Source organism: Rhodamnia argentea, chromosome 8 (genome assembly GCF_020921035.1).
Source record: "Rhodamnia argentea isolate NSW1041297 chromosome 8, ASM2092103v1, whole genome shotgun sequence".
NCBI classification, from domain to species: Eukaryota; Viridiplantae; Streptophyta; class Magnoliopsida; order Myrtales; family Myrtaceae; genus Rhodamnia; species Rhodamnia argentea.
Window position 1 is genome coordinate 4769303 of NC_063157.1, and position 15803 is coordinate 4785105.

The 15803-nt window shown below is 41.5% G+C and overlaps 1 protein-coding gene across 2 annotated transcripts; it reads left to right on the forward strand.

Annotated features, from left to right (window-relative positions):
• The first annotated feature begins 3250 nt into the window (after positions 1–3250).
• LOC115741176 (zinc finger CCCH domain-containing protein 44-like) lies at positions 3251–15268 on the forward strand. Of its 2 annotated transcripts, XM_030674934.2 has the most exons (11): positions 3251–3906; positions 4504–4583; positions 6837–7024; positions 9507–10431; positions 10530–10657; positions 11371–11430; positions 11512–11562; positions 11726–11796; positions 12613–12752; positions 12852–13478; positions 13593–15268. In XM_030674934.2, the coding sequence occupies exons 1-11, from the start codon at positions 3440–3442 to the stop codon at positions 15113–15115; spliced, it is 4260 nt and encodes a 1419-aa protein (XP_030530794.1). In that variant the 5' UTR covers positions 3251–3439; the 3' UTR covers positions 15116–15268. The 2 variants fall into 2 exon arrangements, with proteins under 2 accessions (XP_030530794.1, XP_030530793.1); XM_030674933.2 differs by having other exon boundaries at positions 12852–15268.
• The last annotated feature ends 535 nt before the right edge of the window (positions 15269–15803 follow it).

A 15803-nucleotide genomic window follows, 5' to 3' on the forward strand; every position in this document is an offset into this window, starting at 1 on the left:
AAGCTTTTACAAGTGTTCCGGTGGTTACAAGTAGTTCCTGGACATCCTCCTGGGATATCTCGGCCTTAGCATCGGCCAACTGCTCTGTCTGAAGCCATCCTTTGTTCTTGGAAAGCTAGATTGGTCGCGAGCATACTCACCGGCACATGGCCTGGGTCATGGCCAGGGTACAGCTCACGTGCCGGACTTGGTCGCAAACGTGAGTAGTGCATGTGACCGATCAGGAGCCTCAAGCCAACGCCCAATGCCCATTCCCAAAGCTTGAACGACGCTTGTTCAATGTCCATGCAAGCCATGCTCGTGCTCGTGCTCCATGCAAGCCGAGCCATGCTTGGCATTCTGATCATTCAAGAGCAACTATTCGTGCTTTGCCAGCCTTTAGATTCTTGTACGCATGGACCGGTCCTTCAGCAATGCTGCGGATTTTATCTTGATCATCCATTGCCATGCTCAAGTACACCTAGTCCGTGCATAAGATCCATACTCGGCACAAGTTCAAGGCCACAGAATGCATCAAGCCGATGCATCGATTCAACGATTTAATGTTTAATTTTTCGAGGATAGATTCCGCCGCCATGCCTTTTGCTCTCGGGAAGAAGGTGGGGGATAGTTCCTCACAAAACCTACGGATTATTTCGGTTGGCATTATTTGGTGAAAAGTATCAAAAAAGTTTTCAACATATCGCATTCGTGTCAATTCAGTTTTAAACCTTCTAATTGTGCAAATTTAGTGCTAAACCTTTTCGCATTTTGCCAATTGAGTTCATTAAGCTAATTTAGCTCCAAAATTGCTGATATAGACACGACGATCCTACATGCCACGGGTGATACTGACATGAAATTTTTAAATATATTTTAATTTTCTTTTTTCTTTACTCTTCTTTTTTAACCGGAGGCTGGCAAGAGTCGTCGGCATTGGGTGAGGGCATCACCGCCCTCGTTGGTCGGTGAGGGCTTAGGGAAGGGTCGGTTGGAAACCCTTGCCGGCCTTTGGTAAAAAATTAAAAATTAAAAAATCAAAAAAGCATATTTAAATAATATTTACATCAAAGCCGGTGGTGCAATGTAAGACGACTAACGTTTACTTCGGTGATTTTCGGCTTAAATTGATCAAATGGACTCAATTAATAAAACGAGAAAAAATTTAGTACTAAAATAGTACAATTGAAATGTTTAAGATTTTTTTTTTTGTACTTTTCCCGCATTATCTGGTAGGGATTGCCAATGGACGAAGGGTCGGCCGTGGACCAAAGAAAGAAAGCGATCTCGAAATGACCAAGTTTGGTGCTGACTCTCATTCATTAGTTAATCTAACCATACTTAATTCAGTTAATATTTCCCCGTGCGACATACGATTGAGATCCATCGTCTTGTTGCCTTGTTGGGTTGTTGCTTAAATTAAGAAAGGAGCAAGTGGGTAGTAAAATCAAATCAAAAGAAAGCTCGGATTGTAGGCACGTGTACCTTGGAATGACACGTGTCACTTGCTTTTTGCTTGATTCTTGTGGCGAACCAAGCTTTTCTAGTGGGAGTCTATGCACCCCCATACACGAGCTCAAAAGCAAAATCCGAGAACGCGCCTTTACACGACCACGAGTCAAAGTCAAACGAAGACCTGTTTTGTTTTTTTTTTTTTTTTGGTCATTTTATTTAGAAATCAGTAAATTTTAGTCGACTAAATACAAATGCAAAATCCACCATGCATATGGCATCGGATCATAAGCTTCATTGCTTCAATTTAGGGGGCGGGAGGGGATTAAACAGTCTAAACTTGCTTATGTCAAGCATTTTAAGGAACTTAGTAAGTCGAATTTATTCGATAAAGTACGAACCCGATGCACTCATATATCTAATTGGTCATTATACTTCACCATATTGAGTTTTTGCCTTTTCCGGAAGGAAAATTAATCGAGAACCGGCTGTGATTTTTTTTTTTTTAAGCATAAGCTCGTGCCGATTATCCTCGACAACGTGTTGAACCCCTCGCAATCTAGGTATATGCATGCATGGAGCGCGATATGCTATTTACCGTAGAGCATTTCAGCTTGAAATCTAGTAAGCTAGAATTAATTTCATTAATCAAAAGAGCAATTGGTCCCTATTTAATGTCGCCCTTTACATCATATTTACGGAGTGGAACGGTCATTTTCACATCCATGCAAACACAAATCTTTTGACTATTTGGCAATTCGTAGAGTTTTCTCGAAACCATCTTATTTCTTCAATTCTTCAAGTTTAGTAATTTATTTTTCCCATTTTTTTTCACACTATAGTCGAGAGACTCACAACTCGTGCAATGTCGCAAGCGATTAGCAACAATTATATTCATATTATGACCAGATATTTTCTTGGACGTAACACTTATGATAATATATTAACGTCATATTATGATTAAATCATCCCTAGGATTAGGAAAATGAGAAGCAAATAGAATACTCTATGAACAAATTACAACTTTATTTTCAACATCCAAATGCATCTTATTAAATTCAATTCATATTATGGCACACGTGAAGTTCATTTTCAAATTTCACGCTTAAACGAAAGCCCAGGCAAAACGTGGACAAGCAAGCTAGTGATTTTCAAAAGTTCACTCCCATCTTATACCACCACGGTTCATCTTCACCACCATTTAGGCCTCAAGCCTCATCGCTCGAGACCTTGACTCATGGGGCACAAGGTCCTAGCCCTAAACTCCACCGTCCTTGGGCATGGGACCTTGGGGCACGGCCCCTAAACCCCCTAAGTCGTCATCAATCGGGTGTTCGACATAGCCTCATAGCACTCGGGATCTCAGTGTTGTGTTCATGGGACGGACGGTCGAACGGGGAGTCCACCCGGCGGAAAAAAACGGTCGTACTTTTCCTCCGATTGTGGCAAAAGAGAGCGCGTCAAGCAATTGCCACGACACGAGGAAAATGGAAACCATTGAACCGCATCAAGTAAAACTTTGAAAAAGCATTTGAATCGGGGATCCCCGTCCGACCTCTGGCCTCGCTTTCGCTCTCGCACGTACGTACTTTCCGTGTCGTCCTCCTCTCAACTTCCTCCCTCGGTCCCACCCCCCCACTGTCCTGATAAAAATCCCAAAAGAGGGTCAAAATATTTTCCTCTATTTTTTTTTTTTATGTTTTTAATTTTTAATTTTTTAATATAAGAGAGAGAGAGAGAGGGGGGAAGGAAGAAAAACTTGTGCTGTCCAATCTCTCCTCACAGTCCCAATTTTTTTTTCGCATTCCCCATGTGGCCACTCCAGCCCAAACCCCATTAGACTTCTCCCCCAACAAGCACCAAATCCCCATTTTTCCTCTTCCTCCCCTCCCCCCCCTTCATCGCCAAAATCCCAATTCAGCCTAGGGTTTGCTCTCTCTCCCCGTCCAAGTTCCGAGTCCCTGATTCCGCCATCGCTGTCCCGGAATCGAGCGGTGTCCCCGATCTCATGGAGTTGCTTCAGCAGCAGCAGCAGCTGCTGCTGCGGGAGGAGGAGCGGAAGCAGGAGATTCTCCGGCTGTTCGAGTCGTCCACCGAGGAGCAGGAGCTGCAGGGCTCCGTGCGCGGCGGCTGCGGCGAAGACCTCGCCGCGGTGGATCAGTGCGAGGAGGCGGCGACGACGGCGGCTCCTCGGGAATCGGATGATCCGCGGCCAGCTGAGCTGCGGGATGCTGCTGGCGCCGCCGCCGCGGCCGCCGTCCCGGTGCCTCCGGTGAGTGGGGGAGCTGCGGTGAAGGCGGAGGTGGGATTGGCGGCAGCGAGTGGTCCGGGGAGGCGGAAGCGCGGCAGGCCGCCGAAAAATATAGGGGAGGCGAAGGTGTCGCAGCAGCGGCTGGTGAGGAATAAAGCCGACGATGAGGAGGATGTTTGCTTCATTTGCTTCGATGGTGGCAACCTCGTGTTATGCGATCGCAGGTGATTTCTTTTGAATTCTTCTTTTCTTCTGCCCTCCTGTGTTTTTGATCGTTTGGCGGTTAAGAGTTTAAAATATTGCCGTGACCGGAGATTCTGCGGAAAGAAGGGGGCGTTCTAAAGTGAATAGTAATGGTGCTTTCTTTGGTAAATTGAGATTGCAATTTGAAGATAAAACCATAAGTCTCTACTTGGTTTGGATGTCATTTATGAGGCGAACTTGATGTCTTGTTGCGTGGCAAGAAAATGGGAATGTTTAATCTGTGCACCAGCTTCGATTAACGGGCTTAATCCTTCCTTCTCGCCCCACCAAGACTGTTGCTATTTGAGAAACTGAAATTTGTCTCGTTTGTTTTATTCAATTTCTGATGTCTTGCTTGAAAATAAACACTGCAAACTAGTTTAGCAAGGTCTATGGGATGTTTTTTTTCCTTCTCAATAGTAGGGCCTTTTCCTCGTTTACCCCATGTTGGATAGGATAACTCAATTTTAATCTTGTCTTAATTGAATAGGCAGTCTTGCTCGTCGTGATGTGATCGGGATTTTTTTAGGGTTTATGTGGTCCATTATGGTTAATTCTTTGCAAATTCTTAACTGTAGGGGTTGCCCCAAGGCATACCATCCTGCTTGCATCAAACGGGAGGAGGCATTTTTCCGGTCAAGAGCTAAATGGAATTGCGGTATGCCAAATTTTCCAAACTTTATCAGTTACTCATGAGTTTCTGTTGATTGGCATTTTGTCGTCTTTCTTATACTAGGGTTTAGATGTGACAAGATGTACTTTTGAGGGAGAACATTGTTCATTACCACAACCGGTTATTTGCAGTTAAATACTTCAGAGTTCCGGACTTTAGATAGAGTTCAGGCATTTGGGTGCTACAAGAGCATCGATTATTGCCTTTATACTCACTTCGCAATGGAAAGGGAGTCTTTTCAGGGACTCTACTTGAGCTTGCGTGCTGTGCAAAATCTTTGAAAATGTGAAAGTGAATTATTATCTTAGGTCAATGTGGAGCATTGATGATTGTGAGAGTAAGAATGAAAATGACATCTTATACCGAATAATAAAGCGTTTGATCAAAGTGCAAATCGCATATCTTCAACTTCAGCAACGTTGATTTCAATGTATGTTGTGAGAGAGCAAGAATCTGTCGTTGATGTTGGAGGTAATTTGAACCTAATTGTTAGACGGTAGATTTACTGAGCATTCGACATAATGGAGAAGTAGAGTTTTTTACCTTGGAAAAAGTGTAGTGTGCTAAGGTTAAACAAAAAATCCTTCTTTGAACTTTCTTTTTTCACGGATACAAGTTCCTCATAATTTTTTGTTATTGGGATAGGTGAATTCTTAGTTGTTTCATGGTAAGACTACGAATAAATTCATAATAAACTTCTAACACGCGCATATACATAGCAGATATTCCTTAAATATTCCTTTCCATAATTGGGATGGTGACTGAACTCTTGGACTTGATAATTATAAAGAATCTGCATGAAAAACCTGTGGCAACAATGACCATACATATTAAATATTGATATGTTGGACTAACCATTGTGAACACATAAAAAGTGCGTAACACTCGCATGTTCTCATATGATTTCATTTTGAAAAAACACTAAACAGTTCATGCTGTGGAATTTGGCATAGCTTAGAATAGTATATATGCAAAAGAGAGAAATAGAGACGTATCGAAAGAAATCCAAAAGGTATGGAAATAAACCACTTATGTGCTTAAACCTGTTCATTGTACTTATATACATAGGAAAAAGAGGATAGTATACGCAAACCTAGCCTTCATATAACACTGTCAGTCCGAAGATAGGTCCGCATTATCTAGTGCACTTGTTGCTTCAATACTTGGCAAATGAAGAAGGACTTTGTTGTTTCAAGTGAACCGAGAAATTAAAAATCTGTATGAGAGATGCTCCAATGGAGGCGTCATACCTGATTTGTGGTATTATTGCAAAGTTTCCTTACCGCATGAGCTTCCATTTCCTTCGTATAATGGTTGTAGCCTCTTAGTATGCTCAATTTCAGCAAACGAGTTCAAGTGATCATAGAATGATGGTTACTGGGGATTTGAGGATGGCATACATCTAATAACTTTTGAAAGAATTTGTGAAGAATTCGTGAAATGAAACAAACTATTGAAAATTATAGCGGCATGTGCCCTTTTCCAAGGTCATGTCACTTTCGTAGGTTAGCAAGCCTCGGTAGTGCTTCATCAAAGAAGTAGAAAGAGGGAGAGGGAGGTTATTAGTGCACTAAATCATTATAGTCTGGGTGGACGATGATCATTATCGAGTGAAAGAATATGAAGTTTGGAAGTATCCGAGGATAGAGAGGGAAAGGCTAGATACAATGGGGTCCTTAAATTCTCGTAGACAAGTCAAAGTTTCTTGTTAATGGTGAAACTGTTGGATCCTTAAAACTCGCCCCATCTTAAGTTGTCATACAAATTGGCCACGATCCTTCAAAGGAGCAAATAAACTATGACACTGCGTCTCCTTGAATGGACATTATCATAATAAATGAGCAATTTTAAAACATTTTTCGCTACATCATAAGAAAAGCCTACTTACTGGGTTTTCATCATAAGAAAATTCAAGTTAGCACTTAAAAGTTTGCATTAATTCGACCCTCCTTATATTATCAAGTCAGAAAAAAGCATGCAAGTAGGCAACTTTCTTGGGAAATAGATGTCCACATGGCAAACTTGAGTGCCTCATTTTCATGTTTCCACTTTCCATTGATAGTTTTAATGGACATTTTCTTGACTTAGCATTTATTTTTTGCCATCCATCATAAAGTGGTGTGTTCAAACGACTTATCTGTCTTAACTCATTCAGTGAACATGTTTACTATTTTGCTTTCCTCCATTCCACTGTTTACCTTAGTTGTGATCTTTACGCGCGTATTTCATTTATTTCAGGGTGGCATATATGTAGCACTTGTCAAAGAGCGGCCCACCATATGTGTTATACCTGCACGTATTCTCTCTGCAAGAATTGTACAAATGGTGCCGACTATGTGTGCGTGAGAGGAAACAAAGGACTGTGTGGGACGTGCTTGAAGACAATAATGCTTATTGAAAATATAAGGCTGGGTAATGAGGAAAAGGTATGCTCGCAACTTTAAGGCTATTATATTGTTCTTCTATTGAACAAGCTTCGCATTTTTCGAAATTGCGTGGAACTACGACTGAATTTTTTTCCAACTCATTTCCATTTGCTTGAGAAGCTGCTAATGGACCAAGTTCTGTTCAATACTTACTCAGTTCTCTCTCTGGATTGAGAGGAAACCTAAGAAGTTTGGGACATTTACCTTGACAGGCTGCTTTGACAGGATTTTTTTTTTCTTTTAATGGTTGGAAACAAATTATAAAATGTACACCAAGGTTGTTGGTTAGAAGTGGAGCTTTCTTACCAGGATCTTGCCGGGCTTGATTTTGACTGTCTGGCAGGGCATCTTGTAACTTCAAAACTGCTTTTGACAAGTACTTGCAGATGTTGGGCCTCTACCACTATATGCTCAAGTATTTTTCAGTTGTGGAAACCAGTTACTATCCATATATTGAAATTTAGTGGCTTAGAAATTGGGCATACGATCTTTCCTGGCCTCTATCCCTATATGCTCAAGTATTTTTCATTTGTGGAAACCAGTTACCATTCCATATATTGAAATTTAGTGGCTTAGAAATTAGGCATGCAACCTTTGCTGGCATCAATTAGTTAACTAATTAACAGTTACAGTCAAATTGAATAATTTGTCACTATGCCTTTAGACACTGCTTAAGTTTCTGATCTGACAATAATACAAGTTAAAGCGCCTCAACTAGTGCAAAATCTTTCCTTTTAAATAAGAAAAATTATGGCCTGCCTCTTTTCATGAGAGCGGGAGGTCTCAACTTTTGGAAGTTCACTTGCTAGTGGGGACAGAGGTTGAATATATTAGATGGAGGTTCTCCTGGTTTGGATAGAACTGTAAAGAAGCTGATAAGGTTTTTTCGGGAAATCTCCTTGCTTGTATCTAATGTAGAGGTTGAAGATTTGTTTTCGAAAAGGGAAGCTAATTGGTTTCAACACGATATAAATAATAATCGCGTGCTGCCATATAGTGCATTGCTTCCAGAAATGCGGCCTTCTTCGGTGCTTTACCCCTCATCTAGCCTATGATGGAAACCTGATTTATGACTATTAGATGTTGTCTGGATGACATGGAGGGGAGGAAAACCAAGAGCAGATTTTAAATTTCTCTTCTCCCCTTACTGAAATTTTAAAATTTACACCATTTTCCTCACCCATCTCTCATTTTCCTTCCCCTCCCTCCCATTCCAAACAAAGCTTTCGTGATGCTGCTCTGTCGTGTGTTCAAATCATAGATCCGTGATTCTTTGGCTAAGTAATTAGATGGCATTTTAAATTATTTTTGGTGTCATTAGATTTTGTCATATGTGTTTTAGAAGTGCAGCACTTCCCGTCAAATTTGTTAGTGCCTTCCGCACTTGTTAAATCTTTGGTTTGTATTTTGTTGGTTCAAACTAATATGTAGTAAATTCTTATGGTAGTTCAGTCTCTCTTTATTTAAGGTTTCTTTTCACTGATAGCTTCCGCATTATCTACTAAAAGTCACCATAATGTGTTTGTATTAATACTTTCCCCATAATTATACTCCATTAATATCTTTAGTAATGAAGATGTACCTACTATTATCACAACCTTTATAGAAACTACTGACGACTGACAAGGTTGAAAGTTCCTAAATTAGAATATCGGATGGTTTCTTAGATGAAATGGGGCTTGCCAAGAAGAGTACCATCAACAAACCGTTAAGAACTAATTTATGCATCTAATTTTGAATTTGAATTCTCTATATATGAAATTGGGTGACTCATTTTTTTACAATTCAACCACCATTATTAACACTGACCATGATGGTACTGGTGAACCATCTGCTTAGTCTCAAATGTTTTTGTGGGACAACTAGCTCGTAGTAGGACTATTGTGTCTTTTAACTTGACTTTCCATTGGATTCTTCCGCTTGTGCTTAGTGGTGTCCCCCACTTGGATAAGCATGGAGACGAATTGAATTGTCAAGGCACCATGGGGTGCCAGCTCAGATATTGAAAGTGCTTAACAGTTCCGCCGCAAAGAGAATATACACAATGTGCCAAGTCATATTCCATACTTATGTGCCAAAAAAGGCATCATGTAAACCTATCTCTGGGTGCATTCAAAGAAGCCGGTATCCTTTGAGATCTCGTCTGTCTATCTGTGGAAAGGAAAAACAAACATGGCATGAGTGTATATTATAGTTTTGCTTGCTGGGGTATGTACACTGCCCCTCAATTTGTGGACATTTATTTGTGAGTGTTGTTGTTCTGTCTTATTCTGTGCATGTTAAAGCTTGTTGCAGAAGTGGTCTGGTGAATTTAAAATTCCCTCATAAAGTGCCTCACCCAACTGTACGAGCAATCATGTGCTTGTGCGTGTGTGTGCACGTGTGTGTGCTTGTGTGGATTTGCGGCACTCACTCCTTGATGCACACACCAATCTTTAGGCATTCTCCCTTTACTATTTGTCATTTGGATGCTACTTTGCAGGTTCAAGTAGATTTTGATGACAAAAGTAGCTGGGAGTATCTCTTCAAGGTTTACTGGATATACCTGAAGGAGAAGTTGTCTTTATCCACGCGCGAACTCATTAAAGCTAAAAATCCTTGGAAAGAATCTGACATGATGTCTAATAAGCGAGTGCCTTCTAGATTAGTTTATGGTAATAATGGTCAAAAAGGCTTTGGGTTAGATGACTTCAACGGATATGGGGCAGCTGATTGCTCAAACAGAAGAAAGACCAAGAAGCTGGTGAAGGTAATTGAGGAAGAGGCTCAAAGTGAACATTTAAACCTGATTGATGGAGGGCCATCCTCATCCTCTAATGAAGGCCTTGCATGGGCATCTAAGGAGCTCTTGGAGTTTGTTGCACTCATGAAAGGTGGCAACACATCCATACTATCTCCATACGATGTGCAGAAACTATTGTTGGAATATATTAGAAAGAATAATCTTCGCGACCCACACCAGAAATGCCAAATCCTTTGTGATTCAATCCTGTTTAGTCTATTTGGCAAAGCTATTGTTGGCCATATTGAAATGCTGAAGCTTCTCGAGTCTCACTTTCTCGTGAAGGATAAACCTCGGATTGATGGTTTCATTCAAGGGCCAATTGTTGATGCTGTTACTAGCCAGATGAACATTGATTTGAACAATCATGAGCTGATGGTGGGCACTGATAAGAGGCGTAAAACTAGGAAGAAGATTGATGAGAGGGTATCACAGGCTAAACCAGATGACTATGCTGCAATAGATGGTCATAATTTAAGATTGATATATTTGGAGCGGAACATGATGGATAAGATGATCGATGATTCTGAAAAGTTTCATGAAAAGGTCGTGGGATCATTTGTCCGCATAAGGATTTCTGGCGGGGACCAAAAGCAGGATCATCATAGGCTTGTTCAAGTTGTTGGTAATTGTTTCATTGCTATTCCTATGAGTTATTAGAGCAATGCTTGATTGGTAATATATTCTGTGCAATCCCATCAAGTGCCATCTTTTGTTACACAGGTTCTAGCAGGGTAGAAGAGACAGATGATACTGGTGGTAAAAGCGCAAGTATGAAGCTTGAAATACTAAATTTGGACAAGAAAGAGGCCATATCAATCAATGAGATTTCTAGTCAGGAATTCTCAGAGGTAATTAGACAAGTACCGTTAGATGCTCTCTTGATTGATCATTGTATGATATCCTGTATCCTCATTTTACTGAGCTTCATAGTTTTACCTCTGCACAATGGACTTAAATAGTTGCTACTTTTTCGGGTCAACTCGATTGTGAATTATTTTATGTGGCATACTAATCCTAGTGCGAGTGCCTTTGACTTTGGTGGCAAGGTGTGGAGTCCCCGTGGGGACGATCAGGGAAGGCAGCCACACTGGCACCTCCTCTCGATGTCTTTGTTAGCAAAAAAATGTCTTGCTCTTTGTATCTGAACTTATATTAGGAGCATTAGACGAATTGAATGGCTCATAACCTGGTCCTGCAGTTCCTGAGGTTGGCCCCTTTGGAACTGGCGTGCTAGGCTGTGTAAGCTCTTGTCCATCTTGTGTGCTCGAGTGAGCTTTCAACAGTAAGCCCACTCATACCTCTGTCCTTTCTCATGTTTGCTTTACCTATAAAGGAAAAAAAGCTACATGAGTTGCAGTAGTCAAAGTTTAGGATTCTTTTCTAGTTGCCGTACTTTGACTTTCCCTAGGATTTTTAATCTTAGTCGAAAGGTTTAGAATATAAAATCCATGGGATTGAGTGATTTTGATTGATTTAGTTGTAATTTCTAAAGTGCTTAAGTAACATATGTGCCATAATTTGTATTTTTGCAATGATGGGCCTTTTCTTTTTCCTTTTTCAGGATGAATGCAGGTGGTTGCAGGAGACTATGAAGTGTGGGCTGATTAATCAGTTGACTGTGGTGAGTGGCATGTTCTAATCTCGGTCATTTCTTGCTTAAAGGATTTAACTTGACTTGAAAATGGTCCATGCTTCTTGGCAGGGTGAGATCCAGAGGAAAGCAATGGCGTTGCAGGAAGTAAGAGTTACTGATGTAAGTTTCTTCAACCCAAAATCACATGGTGCTGTCTTTTCCTTCTTTAATGATTCAGCTTCATCTTTAATCTCACTCCGGCTAGGGCTATTTTTGTTGTTCTTGCCAGGAGGCTAATTGTTTCATTTGTTTTATTGTTGCCCTTGCCTTATTTCTGATTTAGTGGCTGGAGAAGGAGATACTACGGCTCAATCATCTTCGTGATCGGGCAAGCGAAAAGGGACACAGTGAAGAATATCCTCTTTTATTAGATCTTATGACACTTCTTTGTATTTTTTCTGCCAGTTATTGGGTGAACCTGACCTGAATTTTAGACCAATCATTTCTAGTCAATCTTATTTGGTCATAGCCTTATACTATTGGTGACCATGCGTCAAACATCTAGTAATGAATGTTGCGACGGTTGGTTTGTGATATACTATATTCATAATAGTAGCACATTCTGCATGTCCGATTTTTCTTTTGGTTCAGCCACGGGTTCCGTCTTTACATGGATCCTTGTTGAAGAACCTAGCTGAACACTTATCTAGGTCCTACCCATTTTATTTGTTAAATCTGCTGCAGGTTTGATAAAGATTTATCTGTGTTAGCCTATTTAGTCTTATAAATATTTCGCCTGAGATAAGTTTTATCTTGGCATTTGCTAAAAGTTTCCCTCTCTTGATGCCCTTTTCCTTATTGCAACCGCACTAAGCGGAATTAGGCTTGGTTTTTTGTTGTTTGATGCCTATTCTATGTACATGCTGATTATAGCTCAGCTGCCTCGCCGTGGGAAGGGGCTTGCTTGGCTTTTGGTTTGAGCCTTTGAGGACTGTAATTACTGGAAGAGAGTAGTAGTGGTGTGTATTTATAAAATAGAAGCTGAGAGAATAATATGTTCTTGTCCCCACCGCAAGTTCACATGGATAGAGCAGAATCACAAGTAGTATTACAGCTCTCTACCTCTTGAATTAAGTTTTGGAAACAAAGACGTGTCTTCTTTCTGCTTTTTGCTTTCGAAAGACGGTGAAAATTGGGAGTTCTTCTGAGTATTTCTTGACCACATTTCACGCTTAGAGAATACATCGAGAAATTACAACTCCTGAGTTCACCTGAAGAACGTCAGCGCAGACTGAATGAACTTCCTGAAATACACGTGGATCTGAGCATGGATCCTATTTCTGAAGCTAAAAGTGACTCTTCTTTACCAGGTCAGAAGAGCAAGATCTCCGATATATCTTGGTTTTATGAACTTATGATATTTGCAATAGTATAGTTTAGTTCATTGTGATTTTGCGTTTGACATGCAGATGGGAATAAAGATGCGACTCACTCTGGCAGAAAGAGGAGGGCATCAACCTCTCCACGGAGGGGGAGCGGTGACTTGAGAGAAACGCGAAGCAGGTCTCAGAAAAAGAAATTAACTGATATGGGTAGAGAGTCTCCAAGCCAAATGCCTGAGATGAATGGTTCCTCAAGAATTCAGGCGCGTGAAGCATCTGTAATGAGCAGCTGGAAGGCAGAATCACTTTCTGGAGTTGCATCAGAAATTTCGCCTTCACCTCTTTCAACAGGAACGGAACAATCTGTCAACGATGTTGAGATATGCAAAACATGGCACTACCATGATCCAAGTGGGAAAGTTCAAGGACCTTTTAATTTGATGCAGCTGCGTAAATGGAATGAAAGTGGGCATTTCCCGCCTAATCTGACGATATGGAGGACAGGTGAAACAGTAGAAGATTCTTTACTCTTGATTGATGCTTTGCATGGACAGTATACTAAACAGCCCTTGGCACCACCAAACGAAATGAAGGTGAGTTCCATTGACCAACACAATATGCAGGAGGAATTAAAAAGTGTCGTGACAGATGTAAGTATTGGTGAAGAGAGCTGCATTCCCAAGGAAAGCATCTCCAATTCTCCTAGTGAAGCTGGTAAGGAAGCCTCTCCAAATGGTGGATTTGGCTCCAATCTCTCTAGTCTTATCAGTGCAATAGATACTATTAGTAGCAGAGAGGAAAATGCTAAAAATGTTTTGGTGGGAGCAGATTTCCCAAGTAATGATGGTAATGCTTCTCCTGTTCGGGTCCAGTCTCCTCAGCAAAATGAAAGCCATGAATCTTCCCATAATGATGGAAACCCAAGCCCAACTCCGGTTATTGAGGGTCAAGCAAATGGTGGATGTACGAAGGATAAGCAAGTTGGTGGTGATGGGCAGAGTCAATCATCTGGACAGAATTGGGTAACTGCACCTCCTGTAGATGGTTCTACGAATGATCGCGACCCAAATCCTCCCATTGTGCCTTTGGACAAATCGCTCGAAATGCCACCGAAAAATGGAGAAACTGGTTTATCTGGTATGCACATTGAAACGCCAAAGACGGACGCCGAAGAAATGAAAAATCAAGTCACGGAGAGCAAACATTCTTTGTCATCCAATATTCTGGTGCCAGATTCGGGTCTAAGCTGGAGCAAAAATTCCAGCTTAGTGGGTTGTGCACCACAGGTCAATGAAGTGTCAAGAGAATGGAATATGTATTCTTCTACCCCGGCTAAACTAGTTGACGAATGGGACTCCACTCTAGCGTCTGCGTCTTCCTTGAAACCGGCTGAGATGGGTAATGATCATGCTGCCCCTCCGACTTCTGGCCCAATAGTGCACCCTTCATCGTCAGATAATGTGCCCGATACAACTGGTTGGCAGGCAATTGTTACTGAACCCAATGATTTTAGCTCCTTAGCTGAGGAGTCGGTTTCTGACCTGTTGGCTGAAGTTGAAGCTATGGAGTCTCTTAATGGCTTGCCTTCACCTACTTCGATATTGAAGTCTGGTCCAGAATTGGCTGAAGGAGGTAAAGATGATTGTTTCAGTCCTGTAGAGGTGTTCAGTCCTGGTCCCACTGCGGGAAAGAGAGATGCTTTAAGCTCCACTAGTGATTTGCATGTACCTTCACGATCAACAATTACTGATGAACCTCAGAGCCATCCCAATGCTGGAAAGATGTCCGGCGGACGTTCGTCTGTGAGCGCTGAGGAGGTGGAAGATCAGAAGCACAGCGATGTATCTGTTAATCAGTGGAAACCAGGGACCAGCTCCTCCATCTCTGGTCCCATGCATCCTCGTGCAAACTGGGAAGCAGGCCACACCAGTAATACCTGGATGGCCCCGTCAGTAACAACGCAGAGCAACTATGGAGCATTCCCAGGAAATGCGAACTTGGGTTGGGTGGGAGCAAATCACGGAAATGCCACCTTGGATTGGGATCCAAGGCATGGAGCGGTCGGTGGCAATGGAAATGCTAACTTGGGTGCTGCTTCTGGAACTCCGGGCATCTTAGGGAATCAGCCTAGATATGGTAACAGTGGAAGTAGATATGCAAGTCCGAGAGAACGGGCATTTCAGGGATCAGACTTAGGTTTTAATAGGGGTAGATCTGGATGGAGCAAGCAGTATTCCGGCGGCGGAGGAAGTGGTGGTTACCGTCAGCCTCCCAAAGGGCAGCGGATTTGTAAATTCTACGAAAGCGGGTATTGCAAGAAGGGAGCGTCTTGTAGTTATTGGCACCCTTGATTTGTTTACGGAAGCGGTCGTGTGAGACTTTAATTCTCTCGATCATTCTTTGTTGTAGGGAAGTTTTTATATTCCTGGTGAGGTCTAATTTAACCTGTAAAGCATCATTGAAGTTGGGGCGTATAAGAATATAAGAATTGTACCATTCTTGCATCCGCTTGTAAAAGAACCATATGAGTGGTACGGTTCATGCATCTGCTAAAGCCACATTGCAGCTCACGTAGTTACTTCGAAAAGTCATCGTAATTTCCTTTTCTGAGAGAGGAATTTGTTGGTTTTTGTGTTCACAAACCTTTTGGCCGAAATGGCTGCGCTGCTAAAACGCGATAAGGGATTTATGCTGAAGGTATTAACTCACTGATCGAACACTATAATGTTTGAATCAACGCATGTATGACACATATGGATTGTTTTCGCAAATTCTGAAGTTTTCCGAAATGTTGGTCGGGATCTTAATAGTTCTATTGGGGTGAATCATCCAATGATGCGGAGTTTCTCGTTTACGGGATTATGTGTGCAAATAATCTCACGTTTTGGCCATCTGAAATTGGACTCCATCTTAACAAATTCACTTGTGTTCCATCGTTTTGTGCATCGAAAAAGCTTTCAAAAATGCCAAGAAAGAATCGGATGTGAATCAAAGAATTTTTGAAAAGAAACAAGCATTAAAAGTTTTAAAATTTGTCAT